The following is a 27,665-nucleotide window of genomic DNA, read 5'->3' on the forward strand; positions in this document are numbered from 1 at the left end:
ATTATAATATAGGTTAAAATATGGCAAATAGTTTAATCAACTGATTTAAATTAAATAGAATCAAAGAAAACAACAAATTACACTTTAAGGAAGAAACTATTTTGTTATTTCTCTGATTACTTTTTCGTTTTTCTACCGATAAATTACACATATGTAAAACGTAAAGATGAAAAATTCCAGCGTTGAAATTTTTTCATAAATTTAATGAGTAAATATGACTATGAATCTGGTTGAACATGGTTTTCCCAGGCACTTTGCGGAAAATGGTTAACCCCACCCTTGGCGATGATAAGAAATGAGAAAACTTTAGTACTAAATACTTACTTATTAATACAGTTTATGCTTAAAAGTAATTTGATCAACTCCCCCTTAATGTGCGCGTGTATCTAAACCCAAAATTTAGTTCATAAAGAATGGATGGATCAGTAGTGATTATCTTTTCATTTTTAATAATATAAATTTATTAAGCGTAAATTAATGTTGAAAGAAATTTTAAGATATAATATTTATTACGTTAAGAGTTGAGCATAAAATTCTTTCGGAGGTTTGTCAAAAAAATAGACCGCACTTTCAATTGTAATAACTCTACAATTATACTTTAATTAATAATCAGTGAGACACTCAATCTCTTATACAATCATTAGGAAAGAGATGTAATTTAAAAAAGTGTTGTACTCCACTCCAGGTCATTAAAAACAGTTGAGTTTTTCAATATGACTGTCGATAGAATACAGATAGTTGAAACACTTCTTAGTTATATGAAACCAAACAGTACACTCAAGAACATCCTCAAACTGCCCAGTTAATGAGTGTCAATAGGTTTTGTATACTTTATAATTTTGGTTTTTAATTTTAAGGTTTTGAATAAAACGTACAGTCATTAAGTTATGAAAGTATGGTATTCTTTATATTTAGACAACAAAATGGAATGAATTCAAAGATAATGAAAGTGATACTGTAACACTTTTTAAAATCTCCATATATGAATTTGCACACATTACCTAAAACCAGTTTAAGATATTCTGAAGCTCAATAGGTTATTTACCTTAAGATGTAATCATTTCATGAAAGATAAGTGCTTGGGAATTTATATGTTCATATTAAATCTTCCAATGTGGGACTGATATAGCAGTTAATATTCAATATTATTTGTAAGAACTACCAATTTATAAATTTAATATCTCATGTTTTTGAAAACTCTCACTAGGATTATTTACAAGTAAATATACATGTAATTTCATGTAGATATTATGAATATACATAAATAATTATTCATGTAAATATACATGAATGAACACCAGTTCAGTTTCATAAAGACTATAGGTATAATGGAGGCAGGCTATTGTAGGTCTCAGATTAATCTTAAAAGACAGAAAGAGTAAACATGACGTTTGTAGATCTAGAGAAGACATTTGATAATGTAGATTAGAACATAATATTGAAAATTAAAAAAAAAAATTTACTAAAATTCAGGTAAAATAAACTTTATGTGATCCATACATTAATAGAGTAGGATTTGTTACAAAAAATTATAGACAAATTTGCGAATTGAACAAATATGCTGGGGAAAAAATAAAAAATTAGAATTGAACGAATTATTAATGGCATTGTATTTTTGGTAGAAACAAAATAGTAAGTTAGAAGAAATAATGGATGGCATGGATTGCTTGGAGAGATATTTTCTTTGAAGAGTAATATACATAAAAGTTTAATAAAGCATTTAGAACATTTAATGAGTCATTAAATGTTAAAAAAGGAACATGAACTATACTAGATATTAAATGATTTTGCTTTTTAGGGAATAAAAAATAAAATTATAAATGAGATCATCTAAGAAAGTTCTAAAGCAGACTGGCACAAACAAGGAGAGCAGAAAGAAGCCTGCTAGTTCCACATTTGTATAACTAACTAATATTTACATTTTATTTAATATATATCTAATGATATTATGAATTATATTATATGAATTATAATGAATTGGGACTGATACACATGATGTGGCTCAGCAGAATTATGATGAACTCGCTCACACAAATGCAATGTTTGTTTATTCTTCACTCTATAAGCTAACTGAATACAGTATAGTTGTTATATTATTGGGTTCAGCAATGAATTCTCAATATCGTGAACTAAATTTAAAATTATACAAGATATTTAACTGATTAAGAGAATCTTCTTAATTAACAAATTGAGTTTAAAACTGTCGGATGTTCATTCAAATGAACTGAATGCAAGACTGAATAAAAATTACATAAAGAATAAAGACTTCAACATAATAACATTTCATTAATAACAGCTATTCCAGGAATACATGCCAATAATAGTGTTTACATATGTTAAATATTATACTCTAACTTCTTCCCCAAATGAAACATCCAAGGGGTGCTGATCAGCAAGCTCAGGTGGTCTTCGTTTAATATTTTTTTATACTGTTGCATGTTCGCGGATTGATCAGGATATTGAGAGATAAATTATTGAAAACGTTTATATAATTACAATTTATTAGTTTCATAACATAAGTAAAATAAGACAAATCAATAATAATAATAAATGGCAATAATAAACAAATAATAGTAATCACAACCACAATAATATAATAATAAACAATGATTACATACAAAATAGAATTTAAAGTTAGGTCAGGATTTATTTACAGGTAGTTGAATATTAGAACCAGAATTCAATTCCACTTACAAAAGACATTATCATGACTGCTAATATTTACACCTCTCACAACTGGTATTATATTACTATGAAGATAAGATTAGTCTAAAGTTCACAAATGTTCACAAATAAAACTACCCTATAGTGTATGAATGGAGTACCTCATCCCTTTCTCTACCTGGCTATCGGTAACTCATCAAACCACTTTCGAACACGTACGCTTATACTCGCTTCTTCAAATCTAAACTTAACTCATCTTTCCTGGAGTATTTATCTTCTTGACCTCCAGACCCAAGTTGAAGTGCGAGAATGATCGTTACAGTCCTTACATTTTCCCACGAATTTCTACTCTGGTCCAGCAATTCTTCTCATGAAACAACATCTGTTGTGGGTGTGTCATTGGCAGTATTACAAATAATGATTATTAAACGGATCTGTTAGCATTAGAAAAAGGATTCCTTACATTATTACATTTTCTACTACTTTCTTCTTAATTGGCAGAAATGAGTTTCTCAGTTCCGTTATACCAATCTAGTTACAATACATTACATAAATAATAATAATAATTACTAAAATTAAATACAATAAAATCTAAATAAATATTTGATTAGAAACAATACTTTGTTTTTATAACAAGTGACAAATTATTCAAATTAATTTTATCTACAGAAAATTTAAGTTTACAGAAAATTCTGGTTGTTGAACCATACCAAAATTTAATTCATTAATGTCTAACAATTTTGGATGCTTGCAACTTTGACTTGCATACTGTAGTGGAATATTTCTATACATATAATTTCACTAACATAGGATTAATAAGGTAAATTTCTTGAAGTGTTTTCATTATTGTTTCCTCATAACTTACAATTTTAATTTTTCCCTTTTACGGCAATATTGCCAACATGTATTGCATCTCTGCAATCCATAATTTCCATTAAATTTAATTAAATTTCCATTAATTTAAAACATATTTACAATTATTTATATTACTAGATTGCATAATGGATTTTTCACAATTTATCTTTTGATGCGCTATTTTAAATGAAAATAAATATTTGAGTACATTTTATCAGGACATTTATTATCTAAGCATATAATTTTTGATTTTCCTAATTATAATTTTTATTGTAACAAATATTTTACATTTTATATAATAGTAATAGTAGATTCTCAATTTCTTTTTTCGTCAGAACAGAAATCAATTTATACAAATTATAATGTAATTTATACAATTATAATCTAATTTTTCTAAAATTGACAACCTAAGAAAATACACAATATCCTTGGAACTAATCTAGACCTAAAACTTGTATTAGATTTTCGAATACTCTTATGTTTTCTAATTTTGGTTCTAATGGAAGTTGATTAACATGAATGTTTGGGAAAATTTTCTATTTCAGTAAATAACTCTCTATTTGATATAATGCTAGGGCAAAGGTGTTTCTAATTTACAAAATTTCAATAAATTTTCAATTTCTTTAAACTGAAAATAATGTTATATACAAAATATTAAACTGGTTATGAAAGAAAATCTCTTAATTTTTTTAATTCAATAAAATTATTCACATTTTTATTCATTATTAATAACTTATTACTTAATTCATTAAAATTGAATTCAATTATTATATTTACTGTTTATATTTGTATTAATAGAATACTGGTTATTAATGTGACTTACAATATTTTCATCTTGTTTATATCTTATTTTTTCTACAATTTTTCATACTTTTCATCATATGCATCTAAATTACCAGTAAATTATTTATTGACGGAACTGAGATCAGTAACAATTTCTCATTTATTTCTTACTTTACTACTTAACAAAACTACTTCTAATTTATCATTTATTAACATTTTCATATGGTTAATAAATTTTAAATAATTTATTACATCACTAAATGTATGATTATTGTCAGTTATAAAATGTTCCTTTTTTTCTTACATTACACAACTGATTATTATTAACAAAATTTAACACATTCCTAAATATTATTCAATTTTTTATAAATGAATAGATACTTAACCCAAACTGTAATAATGAATAAATGTATGGTAAGAGGCTTCTAATTTAGCTAAACATAATTATATGGGGACTATTCCCGAATTATTAGTTATATCTCTAATTTTGGCTGCTCTGGGATGAATTCCTTTTAGAAACAGGAAGTATCTACAGTAGGATTTAAATAAGAATTCGTTTTTTTATTGGAGGATGAACTTTTCTTTTGGTTTGTTTAATTCTTCGATGTCATTTGATTTTCAACAAATGAATTTCTTTGTTAATATTATTATTAACCTAGCAATAAGCAACATAAATTTATATTATAATTAAAGTAACAACAACTGGAATAAAACAGATACAACTTTATAGATAATTTTAATTAAAAAAAAGAAATAATCAATTTTGTAATAACTGCTTCTTAAGCAGATGGGAATGTTTTAACATGAGCAAATTTCAAAATACCAGCTGGCCACTATTTTTATACACATAGAGCTGGACAGGTTACTGACTTTCTTAGATATTATACTACAATTATCATTAATCTAAAAGCATGTTTAAAAAGGGGGTATTTAACTTTACAATGAACTTCTAAGCACCGTAAAAAATTTTAACTGAAATTAAAAAATAAAACTCAATACATTATAATTATTTACAGTGAAAATAATGTGTTAAATTACATTTTTTGTTTTTATAATTATATATTATTTGGTAATATTATTATGGTAGTTTGATAAAATCAGAAATTTACAAATTACACTTTTGGGTAAGAAATTTAAATGAAATCCATTAATAAAGATTGTAAGGAGAAAAAGTAAACATAACAATGATCCAATGTAATTCACAATCCTGGGTGTTCATTTGAAAAGTTACTACATTTATTATTCAACAACCATCAGTTCCATCATATTTTTGTTTGCAGTAACGTACATCATTCCCAGGGTGATCCTTTTTAAAATTATTTTCAAAGGTGTGGAACTCTGTGGAACCCTCTGCTACACCTACACCAACCCAAAAATCTTGTATGACAATGGTAACATTTTATTACATTAATTGATAACCCAGAAAAAATAATGAAACTTGGTGAAAAGAAAATTAAAATGCGCCCACCCCTTCACTTGGTAGGTGCAAAAAACAATTTGGGGTTGTACTCTTTTTTAAATTTCAATTCAACAAAAATAACTACAAAATTATCTAATAATATTACTTATTAAACTATTTGAAATATCATAATCTGTGGATTAAAACTGTGAAAATTATTTTTTAAATCACCAACACAAAATTTTACCTTAAACCTTTTCTAAATCTTCAAGGGTTGAAAAATGATTTTTTTTAAATGAGACGATGTAGCTTGTGACACTTCATTGGAAGGACATTTGAATGACAAGTAATTTGATCCAAATAAAATTAAAATTCGTTCTCTGGTATTGAAGTTATAATTAAAAATGTGATTTTTTTAGGTTATGTTGGATACAGACCCAAAGCATTAGGTCTGAAATCGCCCGTTTTTGTTAAAAATATGGGTTTTAAGTTTCTCCAGCATTGAAAAAACGTACCAATAAACATAGAATTATAACATCAGTTAAACATAATTATGCTATATCATAATCAGTATATTTTATAAATTTACAGGAAACAGAATGTTTTAAAGATATGTATATGTAAAATGTTTATACTAGATCAAAGTGGTCCGTCCTTTGACTTAGGTATCTAAAGTCAAAGGTACATTTCAAAGATACATCTGCATATGCATGGGCTTTGTGAATCTATGTACAATGATTTCCAAATGTGATGTAAAGGACTTAAAAAAAATCTGTTTTATTCTTCAGTAACAATTTATATTGCTTAAAAATGTTTAATAAGACAAAAAAAATGTATAATTAGACGAGGTTAAATATTAATTAGATGATGTATAATTAGACGAGGTTGGTGAGCATAGGTTATGTTGATATACCCACTGGGTTGGTCTAGTGGTGAATGCGTCTTTGCAAATCAGCTGATTTCAAAGTCAAGAGTTCCAATGTTCAAATCCTAGTAAAGGCAGTTACTTTTATATGGATTTGAATACTACGTAGTAGATACCAGTGTTCTTTGGTAGTTAGGTTTCAACTAAACACATGTCTCAGAAATGGTCGACCTGAGACTATACAAGACTACACTTCACTTACACTCATAAATATCATCCTCATTCATCCTCTGAAGTAATTCCCAGAAGCTAAACAGAAAAAAGGAAGGGTTGGTATGATCAAAGACATTATTCAATGGACTATGAAGAGAATAGAGCTAAAAGATATTGATTTTATAGAGCTGTGTGCTTTTTTTTAGTTTTCTGATGTATTCAGCAGTATTCAAATCAAACCACGAGGATATTCACTGTATATTTGCAAGTGACGGAACGGATTGTGAGATATTTAGAAACACAATGTCGAAATAAAGGTTCTCTGTTGTTTTGAGTTGTCTGAGATTTGATAACCCTCTAGAGAGATAAATAAGGAAAAACCCGAACCCTCCGCTGCCACTGGAGATTTACTGGTGAATTTTATATCTAATTCACAAAGAGAGTATTATTTCTACCTTGGGAAAAATGTTATAATGGATGAGATGATAGTTGCATTTCGTGGACACTGTAAATAAAAATGTATATTTCAAATAAACTTGCAAAATATGGGTTGAAAGTCCAATGTTTAGCCAAAGCATGAACAAATTATATTTACAATACATACTTGCAAAGGAAGCGATTCAACTGGACTAACAATGGAGAAAAAAAATTTAGCACCCAACCCAAGTAGTTATGAAACTTTGCAAGTCAACTTTTAGGAGCAATAGAAATGTTACCACTGATAATTGGTACACATCAATTGAGTTGACCTCTTTCTTAATAAAAAAATGGTCTCACACTAGTAGGCACTCTGAAAACTGAAAAAAGAATAAAAAAAGGTATCCCTCAAGAATTTTTACCATCTAGGAAGAGAACTGTGAGCTCATCAATATATGGTTTCACGAAAGCTCTTACAGTACTTTCATTTGTGCCTAAAGTTATGTTCAGCATAATTAAGTTACCACAGTCGTAGATGGCCAATGGAACTGGTTTTTAGAATCCTTGACATGAGTACCATCGATGCCTTTATCCTCAACCAATTGGAGAAAGAAGTATGTTTATGAAGACATGGACATGGAAGGCAATGGACGCCAACTTGTTAAGCCGCTTTTGAAAACTAGAACGTGTAATACCCATATTCCTAGGGCTATCTGGGTGAACATTGCAGATTTATTAGGAGTCAAAGAAATTACTCCTCCCAATGAAGTGGATAAGCTTCTGAGAGGCAAAAGGAAACTATGTTACATCTGTCCTTCGAAATAAATGAGAAAATATTCTTATTTCTGTTACAAGTGCAAGAAATGTATTTGCTTACAGTGCACTAAGAAAGTGAGTGTTGATTGCATGTAGGAAAAATATTTCAGTTGTGAATACTTTTTTCTTTTAAATTACAGTTTTTAATTCATTCTGTATGATAATCAATGTAATTTTTATTAATTACAAGTAAATATAGGCATTTTAAAAATATGTTTTTTTTTTTTTAAATCTGCTTTATACAATTATTTTTTATTTTGGAAATTAAATTAAAAAGGTTTTATGAAATTACTGATGCAGGAAAATTCAAGAGGGTCCACGTAAGCAATAAAAAATAATATTTATTCAAAAAGATTTATTCTGTAATTATTTTTACTATTATCTTTTATGACAGCATAGGATCACTTTAGTTAGGCCATTATCCAAGTCTCTTCGATGGGGACTGTTTGGGCCTTGCAGTCCTCCCACTACTTTTTCATATGTTCTGATCTTTGTGCCCTTTCTGCTGTTGAAAATGTTTGTGTTGTGAGTGTGAAGAGAGTGTTTTTGTTCTTGATTTTCTTGTTTAATTTTTTTCTTATCTGTGGTGTCTTCTGGTGTACGGTCAATTTCCTTCAGATTCTCTCTTATTTCTCTGATCCATCTGCACCCTGTCTTGGTTTTTGTGAGTCGAGATTGGACTCTACTAGCTGTTTCAAAAGTCTTGAATCTTGCACCCTATGATATGTCCAAAGAATCCCAGTCTCCTCTTACGCATAGTATCACTGGTGGGTTCTAACTCTTTGTGCATGACTTTGCTGGGAATAATCCATCACTGCCCATCTTTCTAGTACTTTTCATTGATGCAGGTTCTTCCAATTCTTCTTTTGATTTTCTGGAATCTGTGTTTGATTGTTCATTCAGGTGGAAGAGTGTTTCTGCTGCATAAGTGGCTTCTGGAAATGATTCTTGAAAGAATTGTGTATGTTGTGTCTAAGAATGAAATTCTCCTGTAATTGTTAGGGTCTGTTTTGTTCCCTTCTTTGTATAACGGATGGATGAGGACTATCATCCAGTGTTCTGGTAGTTGTTCTTTGTTCCAGATGTTGACAAGCTGTTGATGAAGGGAAATTTTTGCTGATCTTCCTACATGTTTCCAGATCTCTAAAAAAAGTCTGATCTTCTCCTGCTGTTTTGTAATTCTTCATCTTAAAAAAATAAGTAATATCTCATTTTCTCGTGTAAATTAGATTATTAAAAGCAATTTCTTTCAAAAATTATTTTGTGATAATATTTTTAATTAAACTAAAAAATCATCATTTCCGAAGATTGACCAAAATAAATAATATCAGATCTTTAGTTATAAAATTTTGAAATAAGTTATCTCCCATTTAGTTGATTTTTCATTTTAACAGCATTAAATAGTTTCCATAATAAATGGAAAATAATATTAGTAAAAAAAATATTTTGAGCATAAAAAAAAAAAAATTGTCGGTGATTCGATACCGAACCCCACGAATAGCAAAAGGAGTTGTTATCATAGAGCCACACATGCTACACAAATACTTTGTGTCAGTTGCACTTCATAAGATGTGTCCCCTGTTTGTTTGTTTAGGTTTTCATTCATTATTTTGAATTTTATCTTAATTAACAATCAATTTCAATACTCTTAAGAATCAATAGACTTGTATAAAATATTTATTTTTATTAAGGATTATTAAAAAAAAATTGTTATTATTTTTAATAAATATTACAACTTTATCAGTACCAAATAATACTAATTCATATTGAAAGTAAATAATCATTCATAAATATTCGATTGTTAGCTCGTTTAATCATTATCATGTATTTAAAATTTTGTAAAATTTTTGTACAACTAAAAACTTTTGTCCCAAAATCCCTTACTTATATGTTCAAATAACCCGGTAGAAAATGAGATTTTGGGACGAGCGTATACGCATGCGCGCCGAATACTGTGCGCAATGCTACAACTTGTTACTTTCATCAGATGTTAACCATAATATTACTATTTTCGTGCGCAGATATATATCAGCTGATTCATTGAGGTTATATTTACAAATTTTAGGGGTGTTAAATTGTGTTTATTATTTATTCTTGTAAAATTTAATTTTGTATTTTGTGGAATGTTTCCAAATAATATTCAGTTATAATAGACACATTAGACTGTTAAGAAAAATTTGGCGATGTTGTAATTGAGTGATAAATTTAGTAAAACATGCAGTATTCAGTAGAGACTAGATTAAGTGCTTTGTCTCAAATCTCCGAAAAGAAATTAACAGATATTCTTGACAAAATACCTGGTCAAAAGGATTTAATTATTGATTGGGACTTAATAAAACCTTTGGAAAAGGTTGTCGGTATTACAAAGTTAAGGTAGTTTTATTAACATTAAATCAGCATTTCATTCATTTTTTTTTTGTTGTGTTTTAGTTAAGATTTTAATTGTCTAAAGTTTATTTCAGACATTCTAGTTCTAGTTAATCTAAATTAATGGGTGAATTGCGAGATTTAACAGTAAGCTGTTAAATCAAATAATAGTGTTAAGACACTATTATCATATCAGCTTTATTTATTTATGTTTTTATAAATTTAGATTTTTTTGTGCTGCAAGTGATAAAAAACTTTATTCTACTTGATAATCCAACCCAGAGCTGACTGATGAGATTTCCTTTATACCTATTAGTAGTTAAATACAAAATCATGGAAATAAGTTTTAATTTTTATAAATCTATAGAATTATAATCGTTGATAAGTATTGTTCTCAGTTTTTTCACAAACTGAAAAAAAACTTTTCCAGAACATTTTAACATTTTCCAGAAAAACTATCTGGAAAATGTTAAATCCTGTAACGTTTGTAATGTCATCAGAAATATTAATTAAAATTTTTATAAAGGGTATTTCAACCTGTGTTCCTAGGCTGCAGCATTGGTATTCCAGGAATGAATATAGTGAATTTGTACTATTTATGATGGAAAAAAGATTATGCATTAAGGTAGATGTGCACAACAGTTAAACTCTGTAACTGTGTATTACTTGTGCTAATTGCCTTTCTTTCTCACTTTTATAATACATTGTAGCGATATAAATCTGACACTTTTTTAATTGTGTAGTTACCTTGAAAATAAAATACAAAGTAAATTCATTTTAAAATCGAACATAATATTAGTTTATTCTGCAATCAGTGTCTTGACTAGTTTGATGCACTTTACCATTCCTTTCTTTTCTGCACTAATATTTGTTTTCAGCTTATTGTTACGTGCCATATATTTTTATTTACTATATGTGTCCTAATTTTGTTTTCCCCTACATTTTTTACCTTCTGTACATCCATTGCCAAATTAATTAACACTTTGTGGTAAATATGTAATACAACCTAGTAATTAGTTTAAGAACTTACCGCAAGGATTCTTAAATAAATTAATTCGGATTTGTATTCACATTTTTGTTTTTCAGTATTCACACAGTGTATGTACAGATCCACAATAGATTAAATGGATATAACTGCGTCCTAATAGACAAACTCCCTAACAAAATAAAAGCAATTAAAAATAGATTTCATTAACATGTATTAAGAAATACTCAACAGAAAACAAGTAGCCAACAAATTTAAAAACCAAGGGTATAATGTAGCCTTCAGAGCAAGCAAAAAAAATCACTACATGTAGGACACAATCACCAAACCCACCAGGTTAGTCTAGTGGTGAATACATCTTCCTAAATCAGCTGATTTGGAAGTCGAGAGTTCCAGCGTTCAAGCCCTAGTAAAGTCAGTTATTTTTACACGGATTTGATTACTAGATTGTGGATACTGGTGTTCTTTGTTGGTTGGGTTTCAGTTAACCACACATCTCTGGAATGGTCGAACTGAGACTGTACAAGACTACACTTCATTTACACTCATACATAACCTCCTCATTCATCCTCTGAAGTATTGTCTGAAAGGTAATTACCAGAGGTTAAAGAGGAAAAAGAAAGAGAACACAATCACAAACAAGTACAGTTCCCTTGGTATATATCTACTAAAATTTCCAAATTGTATAATGTTCTACATTGGTGAAACACCATGCAATTTTAAACAGAAGTTAGTCTTCCACAGCAACATAGAGTTAATGTTTGCTAACCTCCAGGACACAAATCACGAATTCACCTCATTTATGACAAACATGATATACACTCACAAGAAAAGACCATATTTAGAAACTTAAACATAACATTTTAAATTACTTAAATATACAAAAACATTGCAGTGACATTCTAAATGAATATACACAATTCAAACACATGCAGTTTGTAACCGTATTCTTAATATGTATGTAATTAAAAAAAAGCATGATTAGAATCATCAGCACCAGTTTGAAAACAGCAGTGCCAGACACTGAGGATGATAACTAACATTCTCAGGTAGAAAATGATTTAGAATATTATATAGTTTTTCTAACAGAAATTAAAAAATTCAGTAAATAGATCATGTAAGAAATGATAGATTCATTAGGATAACAAAACATAACTGCTAACAAGATAACAAAACAAGACATAAAACCATCAGTTATGTTTAATTATAATAGTAATGAATTATTGAAAGAACTTACAAAAAAATTAGTTTGCAATAAAGTACATTTTGAAGGCTGTAGTTAAAAAATATTTATCCACTTGTTAAATCTGATTGGGGAGAATTAGATCTAAAATTTTGTTGTTAAGATAATAATTACTATTTTCTTTTCTGCTAAATCACTATAATTTTTGTGTTTAATACTGCTTACCTTTCTTAGCTTCATTCTTTATTTCATGTTGACGCGTTTTTGAACCACTCCATTGCCAAAACTTATTGTACTGAAAATAAATTGTGTGAGTACTCATACTTATTTGTACTCATATAATTTATTGTCAGGTCAATAAGTTTTGACACTGGAGTGGTTCCAAAACATGTCAACAAGAGATAAAAAAATGAAGCTAAGAAAGGTAAGGAGGTACTAAACATAGAAATTATATTGAACTTAGCAGAAAAGATAATAATCATTAATATCTTAATAACAACAATTTTAATGAGGTTAACCAGACCAGAATTGTTGTAAAGAAGAGTACAATAAGTTTTAATGATGGAGTGGTTCCAAAATGCATCAACAAGAGATAAAAGAATGAAGCTAAGAAAGGTAAGCAGTAGTACTAGACATAGAAAAAAGAATCAGATTTATTTGCTCAATGTTTAAAAATTTATCAAAAGTGTAATGTGCTTTAAAAAAATCATTTAATTTAAAATAAAACTGTGAAGGATCTTTTTAGATCATTGTATAATTTATTAAAAAGGTAAGTGAAACATAATAAGGTCTTCTCTTAATAGACTTCTTTCTCAAAAAATTATAGATAGTTTAAATAGTTTTTTGAATAATTTTGGTGCACGTATACATTGTTAATTGTTAGAAACAAATGTTTTTGTTCTTTTTTTTATTTATTGAAAGTAGCATATTCATTAAAATAATAATATGAAAATGGTAGAGTTTTTTAAAATTCATTAAATATCAGTTAATAGATTTTTATTTATCAGTACCAAACTATCATTTTCTCATAGTGTATTTATATAATTTAGGTGTGGATAAATATTGGTGTAGTAAACTATAATAATAGTTGATATTGAGTATATTTTAGATATTGTCAGAATAAGATAATTTAATTTATACCCTCATTGTAAGATTTCCTGTACAGATTATCATCGAGCAGTATTTCCAAAAACTACTGTGTTTAATTCATTTGGTAATTGTTTAAAAAAAGCAACTTGAGGTTACTTGTCAGATTTGCTGAAACCATCATAATTTGTATGATATTTCAGATTCTTTATAAGTACATGTAATAACTGATTAAGCAAATAATATTTAAAAAATTTAGATCGAATCATTTTCATTTTATGTACCGTGATTAAAGAAACAGCAAAGGTCTTAGAGTTACTCAGTACAATCCATTTTCTTTCAACCATTACTCCAGCCTTTTTCCTTCCATTTCTTGATTGAAGATAATAAAGTTAGAATTATCAAGCTAACTTAAGTTAAAAATATATGATGACACATCATTTATAATAAATTAAAAAAATTAATGTTCCAGGATTGAATGGCATTTTCTATGGTGTAACATTTTCATATGTAGAATCTGCTTTTGGATATTTTGTATGATTTATTACAGTTTTCTGCAAACAGTTTCTGAAGCATGAATATAGCTAATTATATGTCTTGCCAAATCCATACAAAATATCCGAAAGCAGATTTTACTTATGAAATTCTAATAGTAATATTTAGCATTCCATATGTTAATCATTTTTGCTTGCAGACTCTCATAGTTGATAAAATTCCTGCGATAGATCAAAATATGCATCAGTGGAATGCATATACCTTATCAATATTAATTTGTTTTAATCAAAGATTGTTTAGGTTGGTATCTTTGGGTTTTCAAAAACCAATTTGATCATCAGCTAAACTCTTAATATCTTTGATATAATTTATTTATTTATTTATTAAGCATTGATTTTATAATTATTTTTTTGAAATGATTGTAACAGGTTGATGATTTTATATATATTCTTTTTTTTAGATGAACAACAAATGGAGTATATGCATATGTTGAGTAAAAACAGTGATTCCCAAACTGTTTACTGCAGCACCCTGGGGAGTTGCAGCCTCTTCCCAGGGTTGCTGCAAAATATTGTAAAAGCTTCATAGTTGATTGAATCAAGACATTTATAATTATTAATTTAATGTTAATAATGAATATACACCAGTTTTATTTATTTTTATCTCTTACTTACTAGTAGTCATACTTTTACTTAGGGTAGGACTCTATGGAAAAATTTTAATTGAGATATGACGCCATGACTCAGAAAGGATCCCGTGACTCGGAAAAGTTAGGGAACCACTGTGCTAAGATATTCTTAGCATAATATTTCAGTACAGATGTTAGAAAATAATTCCAGATTGATATTTTTTGAATTTTTTAGGCCACTAATTATTTTATTTGTATTATTTTTCATTGCACATTTTAGATTAAGAGGGTTAGAGAGAGTGTAATTATTTTTTACTTTTAATCAGAAACTCTATAAAAGCAACTAATAGTATTCAGATTTTTACTACTTTCTCAGTAACACTTATTGAATGTTGGATAGTTTAATTAGGATTTATTATATTAATGTTAATTAACAGCAATCTTATCAACTGCATTTGAAGATATGCTTTACTACTTCCTATGATACTCTCATACCCTTCTCCCAGTCTCTAATATGTTTACAGATATTTATTACCTCTGCTAACTGTGCATTCTTCTTTTTTAGGAAAGAATAAGTACTTTTTTACATGTTTCAGAAACTTCTTTTTATTAGATATTTCTTAAATTTTAAAGCTCCTTTTTCAGATTGAAATTCTTATTCCCTTTGTTACTTGATCAACCAATTTATTATACTGATTTTTTTTTGTTTCCCACAAGTTAGAGGAATTCTATTGCCAGTTTTGACATTTAAGTGCAAAAATTGCAGAACATATGTGTAATTCCATTTGATTGAGTGGTAGCTGAATAATGAATATTACTGTGTAGTGTTTTACACAAATTCCTGTGAACTCAAATTGGTTTAAAATGTATTATGTTACAATAGTGGATTTATTTTGAAAAAAAAAAAACAGTAAAATCAGCATGTACTGTAAAATTGAAATTATTCAGAATTCTAAAAAAAAACTGCAATTTTTTGCTTAGAAAGCTGTCATTCATAACAGTGATGGAAGCTATAAATTACTATCAAAAACAAGTTTAAATTTGGTTATTGAATAACATAATGTTATTAATATTAATTACTTTAATAGTACTGAGAAATCTTAACGTTCATAAAGTCAGTATGTTAAGAAGACTGTCATAATTTTGGCTATAATTGTGTGAATATTCATATCACTACTCATTTTTCTCGGACTGAATCTTTTTTCCTTTCAGATTTTTCTTAAATTCTCTACATTTCAAATTTTGTCAGTTGACTTAATTTTCAATAGTCGTCTGCAACAACACATTTCAAAAACTTTCCAATTGCCTGTAATTCAGTGTTGAATGAAGCTGTACTGTATACAAATATTTTTAAAGTGCTTTTCTTATTTACTAAGTAACTAATTTATGAGTTTGATACTGTTTAATGTACCAACATAGCCAATTTTTATTCTTAATGCCAATTTGAAATTGAAGCATTTTATAACAAATGTTATAAAAAGGTATTCTTGATAAATAAAACAAAATGCAGATTTATTATGATTTTTTTTAAGCATGTGTATTGTGCTGTTTATCTATGTACAAGACCATATGAGCTGATTTTTTTTTTTTAGCTTTGTGGTATTAGTTTGTAATATTATTATGTGAACCAAGGTGAGGAATTAAATTGTTTTTTTAAATATTTAATTTTGTTTCCAAATGTTATTATTTGTACCTTTAATTTATGCTTATTTTATCTGTTTAAGATCCCATGGAATCGATAAAATTTATAAAATGGATAAATCTGGAGTACAGACAGTGAATAAACAACGCATATATCTTATTAAATCAGATTTAATCACGGCAAAATATATTAGTGATCAAATAAATTCAGAGATGTCGCCACATTCTACAAATCAGAAAACTTCACAGTCTTCAAATGTTATGTCAACATGTACTTATCATATTATATTAGTACCCAGAAGACTATTATCAATCTTAAATTTGTTTGAAGAAGAAGGAATTATTGGTTGCGTTAAAGTTTATGAATTTCGAATGGAAATGGTATTATTAGACTCAAAAGTTCTTTCTGATGAACTTCATAATTTTTATAAAATGTTGTTTGTTAATGGTGATCAGTCATATTTACCGAGTGTTGCAAAATCAATATGGACTTTACAGATGCTTTTAGGTAAGCCTCAGCTTACAGTAGTTCAAGGTAAATATTCCAGTATTGTATATAATATGATTGTTAATTATTTTGATAATATTGGTACACCTGATAAGGTAGAATCAGATATCGGATGTTTAGTTATTGTTGATCGCGATATCGATTATGCTAGTGTCCTTTTAACTCCAGGTACTTATACTAGTTTATTAGATGAAGTATTTGGTGTAAATTGTGGGACAGTTGAAATAAAAATGGATGATGATAAAGTATATAAAACACACTTAAATGCTGCTGATGAAATTTATATGCAAATAAAAAACCGTCATTTTTCTGATGTATTCACTTTCTTAAAATCAAGAGCTGAAGTTTTACGGCATGAATTTAATAAAAGCCAAAACATGACATTGCAACAAATGAAGCAATATGTTTCAAAGGAACTGAAAAATATAGCAGTTTTAAAAAAATTATTAACTTATCATATAGGTGCCTGTGAAGCAATTATTTGTAAAATTGGACAAAGATTTGAAGAGTTACAAGCAGTGGAACATAATATGCTTAATTGTAAGAATCACCGTGATAATTTTACTTACATTGAGAACTGTATTGCAACAGATTTAGGTAGTAAATTTGATATTTTACGTTTAATATCATTATTCTCATTAACAAATAATGGTCTGACAATAGATGAAATGAATACAGTTAAAACTCAATTCTTACATAAATTTGGTTATCGCTATTTAAGTGCATTCCATTACTTACAGAATATTGGTCTAGTTAATGAGCAACAGGGCATTATGACTGGAGAGGCACCTGCTGGAATTTTAGCAAATAAAGTGGTTCAAGCTTTGCCATCATTACCCATGAAACGTAGTGCATTCTATTTACTATCGCAAAAATTAAAATTATTTCCTGATATTCCTGATGATTATGACTTAAAAAATCCTAAGGATATGGGTTATGTTTTTGGTGGTGCATATATTCCATTAATATGTCAGTTATTATCAATTTTAATTAAAAAAGAAATTCCACCAGAGGAGTTAGAAAAAATAATACCAAATTTAAATTTTAAGATTAATAATAATGGTAGTAAAGATATTAACAAACAGTCATATTTTGTTTATATTATTGGTGGTATGACTTATGCTGAAATAGCTGCATTTCAACTATTAGAAAAATTAACAGGTTCTAATATATTTGTCGCTGCTACATCCGTAATCAATGGTTCTTCATTGATGAAATCAGTATCATAACAGTTACATCAATTTATTTATATAGTTTTATATGTTACATTAATATTCTGCTTTGTTAGGCTAAATAATTTCCTCTAAACAAACATAATTCTGTTGACTTTTTTTAACGATAATAAAATGCATTTTATAATGGTACAAAATTAATTATTTATAATGTATTCTGAAATAAGCTAAAATTTCATTTACATGTGTGTGCTTCAATTTTTTTGTGGTAATTGTGTAAGTATGTATAAACATTAACTTTCTTTTGAATATCTTCTTACTCTATAAAAATCACTGAAAAGAGAATCTAGTTCACTAGTTTCTGATTTTGATGATAAAAATATTCTTTGTTACTATTATATATGTTTTCCCCTCACTTCTAAATTTTATTTCTACATAAAGTGTTTATGACTTCCCATTTTATAGAACTCATTAACTTCATAACCAAATTTTATCTTAATTTTGCTATTATAGGATATTGTAACAACTCAGTTCAAAGCGACAATGGTCTGAAGTGGTATAAACAACCATGACATATATACCCAACAAACAGGTTACAGCTTAGAGATAGCATGCATACATGGAGACAATTTTTTTTATTACTTATGATTAGAATTTCATCATCATATAGATATACTTTCATACATATATGTGTATAATATTTAATATAAACCACCTAATTCAGAATATAGAAATAAGACATCTTACCTTAATTTTACCATGAAATTACTTTTGTGGGATCCCGCATTTTCAGTTATGATTGAAATATTTTATTAACCTACACATTAAAAATACTGAAATAATGTAAATTGTATATTAATTTATTATATGATTGCTGCTGTCTGTTGCAGTTTTATCAGATAGTGTTTGAGGGATACAGATTAATTAAATATTTCTATCATGACTGAGGATTTGGGATCCATGAAAGTATTTTCATGGTAAAATTAAGGTAAGATATGTCTTATTTCAGCATTCTGTACTAGGTGGTTTATATTAATATAATTTAACAATACAGAAGAATAATAGGAATCTTGAAAAGATTAATTTCAGTAAAATAATATATACACACGCACATGCACACACACACACTTAGGTACAAAGTGTACTTTGCATAAAAACTATGATTATATGATAAGGTTCTCATAGTTCTGTGAGAAAATAAAATGGAATATGATAATTTTAATTAATTAATTAATTAGCTTTATTAAACCAAATGTTAATTATAAAGGCATAATTCAGTAAAAGCTCTTCAAAAATATCTTCTCTGACGTGCTTTATGTTTTGAAGAGATTTGTTCAGACTTTGATTTTTTAAATATTTTTGTTAGTAAGCCATCCTCAAATGTAAGCCTATGTTGCAATATAGGTTTGATAAAATTTTTCCTGCAAGAAACAAAAATATTCTTGACTTGACTCAAATATTTTCTTCTAAATCTTCCCTTTTGAAATCATTGAGCTTTTATGTGGAAAAGCAAGGCTCTTTGCTCTGTATTCATATGTTCATAAATAACCAAGATCTCAGTGGCTGAACTTTTATAAAATTTACTGTTTTGGTTTTCTCAACTGTCCATAAGACTTCATTGTAAGCGTGATTTAAGCCTTAAGATACCAGTGCTTTTCAATGAATAATGTAATGTGATCACTTGGCTTCAGCTACTTTTGTTTTAAGCAACCCTTGAAGCCTAGTATAGATTCATTGCTCAGCTTCTATCTTTATATGTACTGATGCATTTAATTCATGATGTGCTGTTCTCTTTCGAAAAGAAATCAGTAAAATTAAAAATGCATTCTCCAGTTACATTTATACTGGTGAAAATGAAGGTAGTAAGTCACATAAAGTATATTATGAGTAAAATTAGATTTTGTGAAAATGTTCATAGAAAACTAAAAACACAAATAATGGTAAACGTATCTTTCTTCAGTATCACCCCAAAGGCCTAAAGTTGAAGTAATAAATTCAATCTCAAAGTAATGTAGCATAAAAACTGAAAAATTATATAATTAAATGGTACTTACGTGACTTACTCATTGTCACTTTTAAAATTAATAATTTACATTAAATAAAAATGACCTCCTCATGATAATTTTGAAATTATTTTTTCAATTTTAGATATTGAATGTTTTCTAAATAAATTGAAAAAAAAATGTTTTTAACAATACTCTTGGGTTAGTTAAAATAAAATTGTCTAAATAAAATTAACTATGTGTAAAAATAAAATTGTTCACTTAAGTAAACTAGAAACATAAAAATAGAAATTTAACAAAAACGTTTTGTAGCAAGGTAATTATTGTTTATTCGTTTCCACTATTGTCACCATCACTGAAAATAATCATCTCATCAACATCATCATTGTTTCCTTCAGCATTGGTTTTCAAATTATGAAAAATTGATGGTACACTAGTGGAATGAAGCATAAAAAAATTCATTAAAAAATAATAAATCCAGTAAAGTGTCATCTCTGTTATGTTAGTGAGGAATAATGGTCTTCCTATTATAGATGATGTTATATTCAAAAAACTGAATTCTACCATGTCTTGTAATATCTTCTTGTAAAAAATTTTAAAACTGTGATTCTTTTAATATCTCAACCAGTCAACTTTCTGAGAATCTTTATTTTTCTTCCATTTAGTGATCGATTTTTCAAGTTGTTAGGTTGAAATGAAAACATGAGGCTGTATTTTGCAAACAATGAATTTCTTCTTGTGGCGACGAGCCTTTCCCATTAGTGTGTACCAGTCTTCCACACAGTAAATTATTTTACCTTTAGTAGCATTCTCCACAGATGCAAAGTCTGAATCATTCAGGAGGAACATATGTTCTGGTGTTAGAAATTTTTGTTCAATTGTCTCTAAATTTGTTTCATTGCTCTGAAAAAATTTCATTAGAGCCAATTTTAATATTTCTATTTTGCTCCCCACATGTATTACTAAAAATAGTTACTCTTTTTAATTTTTAGTGTGAATGTATAATATTCATGATGTGTTTCTCTAAAAGCAACAGATTCATCCCAGACATGGAAAGTTTTGACCTGTAGAGAGATCGTGAACACATAAGTTATAACATATTCCGCTTATAATAAGCATCAGAAACTGTTAGAACTGGCAAAGGCAAAGCCTTTTGTAAGTCCACTGTGCATGCATAATGTTCTTGATTAAAATTGGATTCTTCTCTGTCATCATCCAATATTTTTCTTGCGAATTCTGGTTTTCGTAGGTAAATTTCATATTCACATTCCAACTTTCTCTTTGCATCCTCTGTAATATCTGGAGTATTGATTTTTATTTTATATAAGTCACATATCTTACACATATCTTTTCTATTTGGGTGAAAACTAAATTATATTTTGAATTGAAAATTTGTTTATGGTAATGTTCTTTTACCGCTTTTTTATTTTCTTTCTGACAGTATTCTAAATTCACGTATATTTTTCTAAGGTTCAGTGATTCATTTAAGTACTTGCGGCTTGTTAAATATTCTGATCTTGCACAGTGACTTTCATTAACTGGGAATGATTCAGTATGAGTGCAAACAATATCTATATCTTCTTTGGGAAAGTTTATGCGATGGACAACCATCCTCTTAGGGTTTCTTCTCCTTTCTTACATTAGTAATTTTTTATAATGCACTTGTCATTTGACTATCAGAAATTACAAATGTATGTAGGAAATATTGTTTGCAAACTTGAACAGATATTCCGTCACTCAATTTCAAGAAATATTTATATGAACCATAATGTAAATTAGGGTTATCGTTACATGGTCATCGTTGTTTAACTACTTGTCATTGAATCAGTACACAGAGAAAAGGATTTTGGTGCTTGAAATCTGCTAAAGCATAAAAATTTTTACACTTTTTTTTCCTTTCAATAGTCAACTTTCTTAAAACCAATTTTCTTTACATTTACACAGCTTATCATCAAAATTTTGCTGTTATCACTTGCCTGGCCCTGAAATGTAACATTTAACAGAATTCCAGAATAATTTTTCTAAATTAGCCATCCATTTTTCTAGGCACCTCTATTTCCTATTGTTTTCCCTGTTTTTTGGTCCAAAACTAGACACAGTAATTATTTCAGTAACTCTTTTATTAACCCCAAGTGTGAAAGTTTCATCATTTAGGTTGTATTCAGTGCTTATAAATACAGTTATTGTATTATTATTTTCACAGTGTGAAGGTTCTCCCATTACTATTACAGTATCATTTTCTTACCTATCTGATGTAATATTTTCTTTTGTTATATCAAACAGTAGGTCCTGATCTGATTCACTCAATTGTTCTGAACTGACACTATTCATTTTTCATTGAACAAAGTTTTTACTGTTAACTACCACAATATTATTATGGGGTTTCCAGTAAAAATAATGTTTTATAGCTTTTATCTTGATTTAAAACAGAGGAAGGTTTTAAAATACTTTGTAATTATCAAAATATCACAAGAAACGTAATGTAAACAAACAAATTAACCACAACTATAACTTGCACCACTTCCATTCCAAACAGCTGACCATTCTCAATTAGTTTGATAATGAAGTGTTGCTCTCTGTGGTAGAATAAAGTACTCATCACTTACTTCACTCTCATACTACTTCACTCTCATCACTTCTTCACTCTTATACTGATTGAATTCTTTGTTAGATTAATGCTGGACTTACTTCATTTTCTGAAATTTTTGACTTTTGACACCACTTTCATTCTCACCAGTTCATTTGTAAGGAAAGGTTCATAGAAAAGTATTTTCTCCTACAGCTTAGTATCAAGAAAAAATTAATATATTCAGTCTGATACACATATAAGAATACAAGTTGCTTCAACTTGAAGTTCAAAGTAATTATTCTTTACCTTGCCCATTAACTTTTATATTAATCTTCAAAATGTATGCTATTTATCTGGTGTCATTTGATGTGGGGATAGCTTTTAACTGTTGTGTAGTGGATTGCTCAAACGCTGTCAAAATGTTATCGGTTGCTGATGTAAAACAAGAGTTTCACCTTGAGTAATTTGTTTTATTCGTAGTATTCATAAAAAACTTGAAAAATATCAACAAGGCACACTTAATTTTACTTCCTTGTATGAAGTAAAGGAAGTATTGTGATTGCAAAAAATTTCGGTTTTCAGATCTCAACAGAAATAACCATTTTGACTACTTTCAGTGTGATATCTGTATGTACGTATGTGTCTTGCATAACTCAAAAACAATTAACCATAGGATGTTGAAATTTTGGATTTCGGACTATTGTAATATCTAGTTGTGCACCTTCCCTTTTGATTGCAATCGACTGGACCAATAGTATCCAAAAAAGGCCTAAAATCCAAAAAATGTAGATTTTGGACTTTTTATAACTGCAGTAATAAGCCCTCATTGAGAGCTTTTTAATGATGTATCTTAAGTGGTACTTATTTTCATTGGTTCTAGAGTTATAGCCAAATAAAAGTTAATGAAATATTATTAATGAAATATTTGGATCTTACAAGGGGAAGGTACATTGGTTTGAATCAGACTACATACACACATATTCTTTTTTAATTTTTTTTTTTTTTTTATTTAAATATATTGATTTATTAATAATTATTAACCTCAAATTGTAAAAAAAATTTGAAAAAGTCAGAAGTTTTTAGTGAAATAGAATTTTATGTACTTTTAATTTTAATTAAAAATTTTTACTGAGGTTAATAATTAATAAATCAATGTATTTAAATTAAAAAAAGTTAAAAAAATATATGTATATGAAGTCGGATTCGAACCGATGTGTGTATGGTTATGGATCCAACATGTTCTCATTTACACCACATAACTTCTTGAGCAACATGAAACAAAATTAATATATGAACTAATATAAAATGCTCATATGGACACCACAAAAAATTTTGATGCAATGTGGTATCCACCACAATGCAGTTGTGTAACTGTTCACTTTATTAAAGAATTGGGGAATCGTATCTCACTTTCAAATGAAATAAGTTTAAATAAAGTGCATCAAAAAATGTGTCTATGTAATTTAATAGGCATACAAAGAAGTCATGTGATACCCAGATTTTTTTTAGTAAAAATTTGTTTTGTGGTCTTGAAATTATCCAGTTTTTGCACATGAAGAACTCTGGGCTTTTTGTTAGGTGTTTTATTTCTACATGTCTTTAGCAGGTTTTATCCTAAATATTCAATTCTAAACACTATACTATTTAAATAAATTACACATTGAGGCTATTCTTTCCAGTTAACAAGTTTTAGTAATACCCAGGAACAAATAATTCTCATTGTAAATTGTTTTTGCACTCTGTGCACTGATATAAATAACTGGCTCATCACGTACGCTCTCATAATTGTTAGACTGATTAAACAATCACAATCATCCTAGTGTGTATCTATTAACAATCTTTTTATTTTACATTTCAAAAAAGGCTTTATACTTGCTAAAAACAAAAGTAAACATAAAGTCAAAATAATATTGTTACTATTATTTTTTCTGCTAAGATCACTATAGTTTCTATGTTAGTACTGCTTATTTCATAGCTTCATTCTTTTATCTTGTTGACACATTTCGGAACCAACCCATTGTCAAAACATGTTTTACTCTCTATGAATACAATAAATTTTGACTATGGAATGGTTCACAACAAGAGATAAAGGAATGAAGCTAAGAAAGGTAAGCAATACTAAACATAGAAAATAAAGTCAAAACATAATTTTTGTTTTAAAAAGTTCTTAACCACAATAGACAACTAATAAATAGACGTCAACACTGTTAGTTTGATATGTTTTCAGGCTCAGTAACCCTGCCACAAAATTGGTCTCGTCCATTATCATCAACGAAATTCAGTAGCAGTGTGGTATAACAAAACTAATACATCATTAAGTGATTGTTGTAAACTAAACATCCTTGACAGGTAAAACCAAAAATTGGTATTAACTGTTTGAAGTAGTCACAATAACTAAAAACTGTTTTCTAGAAGAAATGTCGTTCAAAGTATTGTTTTTTGCAGCCATCATAAATGAGACTAATTTAAATTAATTTCTTAGATTATATTAATTCTAGTTAAAAAAATCTAATAAACTCTCCTCATGTTTTTCTCCCTTCTAGGCATTGCATCCCTATGTTTAGAACAGTAGAGGTATTCTTTTATTTCAACATTTGTAATTAGAATATTTTGTAAACCTGTCCATTAGGATTGAAAAAAAATTACTCTTTTATAAAATATTTTTGGCAATTAATGATCACCTTTATCATAAACATTAAATCACATTGTGATTTAAAACAAGATCTTTTAAATAAACCAACACATGTAAAGTGTTTTGTATGTCCAAGTATGGTTTATCTTTCTGGGAATTGTTAATATTATTTGATGTAAGATTTCTTTAAACACTCATCTCGATATTGATTCACAAGGATGAAAAGTCATTTTCATTTATCTATCAGTTAAATTTCTTAGATACACAGCACTATTGATAATATATTGATGAAAATTGACCATTTAAAATTAAAACATGAACCATAACACTTGATATAACTGAAATGTATTTTTAATAAATTAAAAATTCTTAGAAATAAAAAACCCACACAAAACAATCCATAATATTAATATTTCAAAAGTTTAATTTCAATTTGCTCTTGGCAAAGTGGGTTGACAATGCTTTTCTTTTATTTAATCAGTCTCTCTAAATCGCCCCTTTCATTGCAGGATTCCATACCCTGGTTAGAATATTTATGTAAGTACGTCTTGGTAAAGTCACTCACTCTGTTTATGACTAATAGCTCCCAAAAAGTTGGAAAAAGTTAAGTTAGATGTGTAAAAGGTAATCTTTTGGTGACACTCTGGCCCACAAACAGACGCAGAGTGACAGAAGCAGAAGCAGAATGATTCAGGTTGACTTTGTACAACCTGTATTTTTCTCATTATCTTTTTTCAACAAGAAATGATCTTTTTCTTCTAGGTAATCTCTTGACTTCATATATATTTTTTTATATCTAAATCATTTCATAAGCAGAAAAAGGTAGCATTGTTTTGTGAAAGCACCTGTAAATCTAACAATAATGACAATGTGTAGAAAACTATAAGTGTGATGTGACAAATTTTAACTCACCCCTCCATTAAAGAAGTTAATGTGCCTTTGTAATTAGTCCAGTAATGGTTTAATTTTTGTTTTAGAATAAACTTATCAAATATATTATTTTATTTATTTATTCCAAAATATTCAAATGGCATTATATACAATAATACAACCATAATAATTAGAGTGTACTTACTACTTGACTTATATAAAACTTATGTTAAGAATATATTATTTTACACATTATTTAATCAATGAAATACTATTCCCGGAACTTAGTTTATGTGTAACTGTGGGGTTAGTTTTAATTTTCAAGAGCACACCCACAACAGGACTAGTAAGAACATAAGAGCATACAATAAACAAAATTATAATCTTGCTTGCTACAACACAAATCAAAAAATGTACCTTCCCAAAAATGAAACTTATAAAATTAAAAAAAAAAAACCATTCACTCTTAGTTCAAAGCAGAGATTAAAATGGAAAGATAAAACTTACTTAATAAAAATTTGCATTTTAAAGAATATTTTAGTAAATTGCTTTATAAAAAGCTACTGAGATTTACATTTAATGCATCAGTAATTATAACCTTTGAAAATTAAATTCTAAATGCTCTCTTGTAAGATGAACCTATGAGGGATACTGCTTATGTGCCATGCAGGTAAACCCCACTATACGACCTATTTTCTATAAGTTCAGAAGTGCAGAGAAATTGGAGCCCAGAGTAATCTGGCAACACATTACCCATAAGGAAAGCTCTGCATTACCCATGTGTAATATAGCATGTATATGTTACAGATAGGTGAAGTCTTGATATTTGAACATTACTATTCAATCTATGTATAGCATTACATTTGTGTTATATTATAAAAGTTAAAGGACTAATAAAAAAGAAATGTAATCTTGATTTAAACATTACTTTGCTAACAAAAAGGAGAGAGGAAATGATAGAAAATTATATTAAAAATTAAAAATATTTTCAAAATCTTGCATGTTACACATTATTTCTAAAGGCAAATTCAGGTAGTATGTATAAAACTACATAAAAATTATGTATTGCAAACCAAATGCAAAATATTTGTCAACTAGTGTAATTAATAAAACATATAATATATCGATGTATTTACCTAAAAAGTAACATATCACAATATCTACATAAAAAAAGTGTGATTTATTCAGGATTTATAAATGTAATGTGATGATTGTAATGATTAGATGTATGTGTAGGAAATCCAATACATCATTTGAGAGTTTTAGAAGATTTTAATGTTTATAAAAATAGAAATAAATTTCCTCAAATACTGAACATTTATTTATAAACAAACCCCTAAATTTCATACATAGTGACTAATATGTATCGGTATATAATAATTGTTATTAGTAATAAAGAATTTTTAGGAAATAAAGTTTTTTAGGAAAAATACTGTTCATTAAGTAAGAAGTTACAAAATGATAGATCACCAATCAGGTAGAGTGTAAAATTAATGATTTATATGAACTGACAG

General features: G+C 27.9%; 1 protein-coding gene across 2 annotated transcripts; it reads left to right on the forward strand.

Annotated features, from left to right (window-relative positions):
- The first annotated feature begins 338 nt into the window (after positions 1-338).
- Vps33B (vacuolar protein sorting 33B) lies at positions 339-18,279 on the forward strand. 2 transcript variants are annotated; one of them, XM_075360819.1, is made up of 2 exons: positions 339-819; positions 16,481-18,279. In XM_075360819.1, exons 1-2 carry the CDS (start codon positions 806-808, stop codon positions 18,132-18,134), a joined length of 1,668 nt encoding a protein of 555 aa, XP_075216934.1. In that variant the 5' UTR covers positions 339-805; the 3' UTR covers positions 18,135-18,279. The 2 variants fall into 2 exon arrangements, with proteins under 2 accessions (XP_075216934.1, XP_075216925.1); XM_075360810.1 differs by lacking the exon at positions 339-819 and adding an exon at positions 10,022-10,385 and having other exon boundaries at positions 16,481-18,277.
- Positions 18,280-27,665: the final 9,386 nt, after the last annotated feature.

Source organism: Lycorma delicatula, chromosome 1, assembly GCF_047948215.1.
Source record: "Lycorma delicatula isolate Av1 chromosome 1, ASM4794821v1, whole genome shotgun sequence".
NCBI lineage: Eukaryota > Metazoa > Arthropoda > Insecta > Hemiptera > Fulgoridae > Lycorma > Lycorma delicatula.

Excerpts from the sequence above, each read along its gene's own strand:
- Vps33B (XM_075360810.1), top strand. The coding sequence starts at position 10,228 with ATGCAGTATTCAGTAGAGACTAGATTAAGTGCTTTGTCTCAAATCTCC. Across the intron at positions 10,386-16,480 it reads GTCGGTATTACAAAGTTAAG|ATCCCATGGAATCGATAAAA; the intron begins GTAGTTTTATTA and ends TATCTGTTTAAG.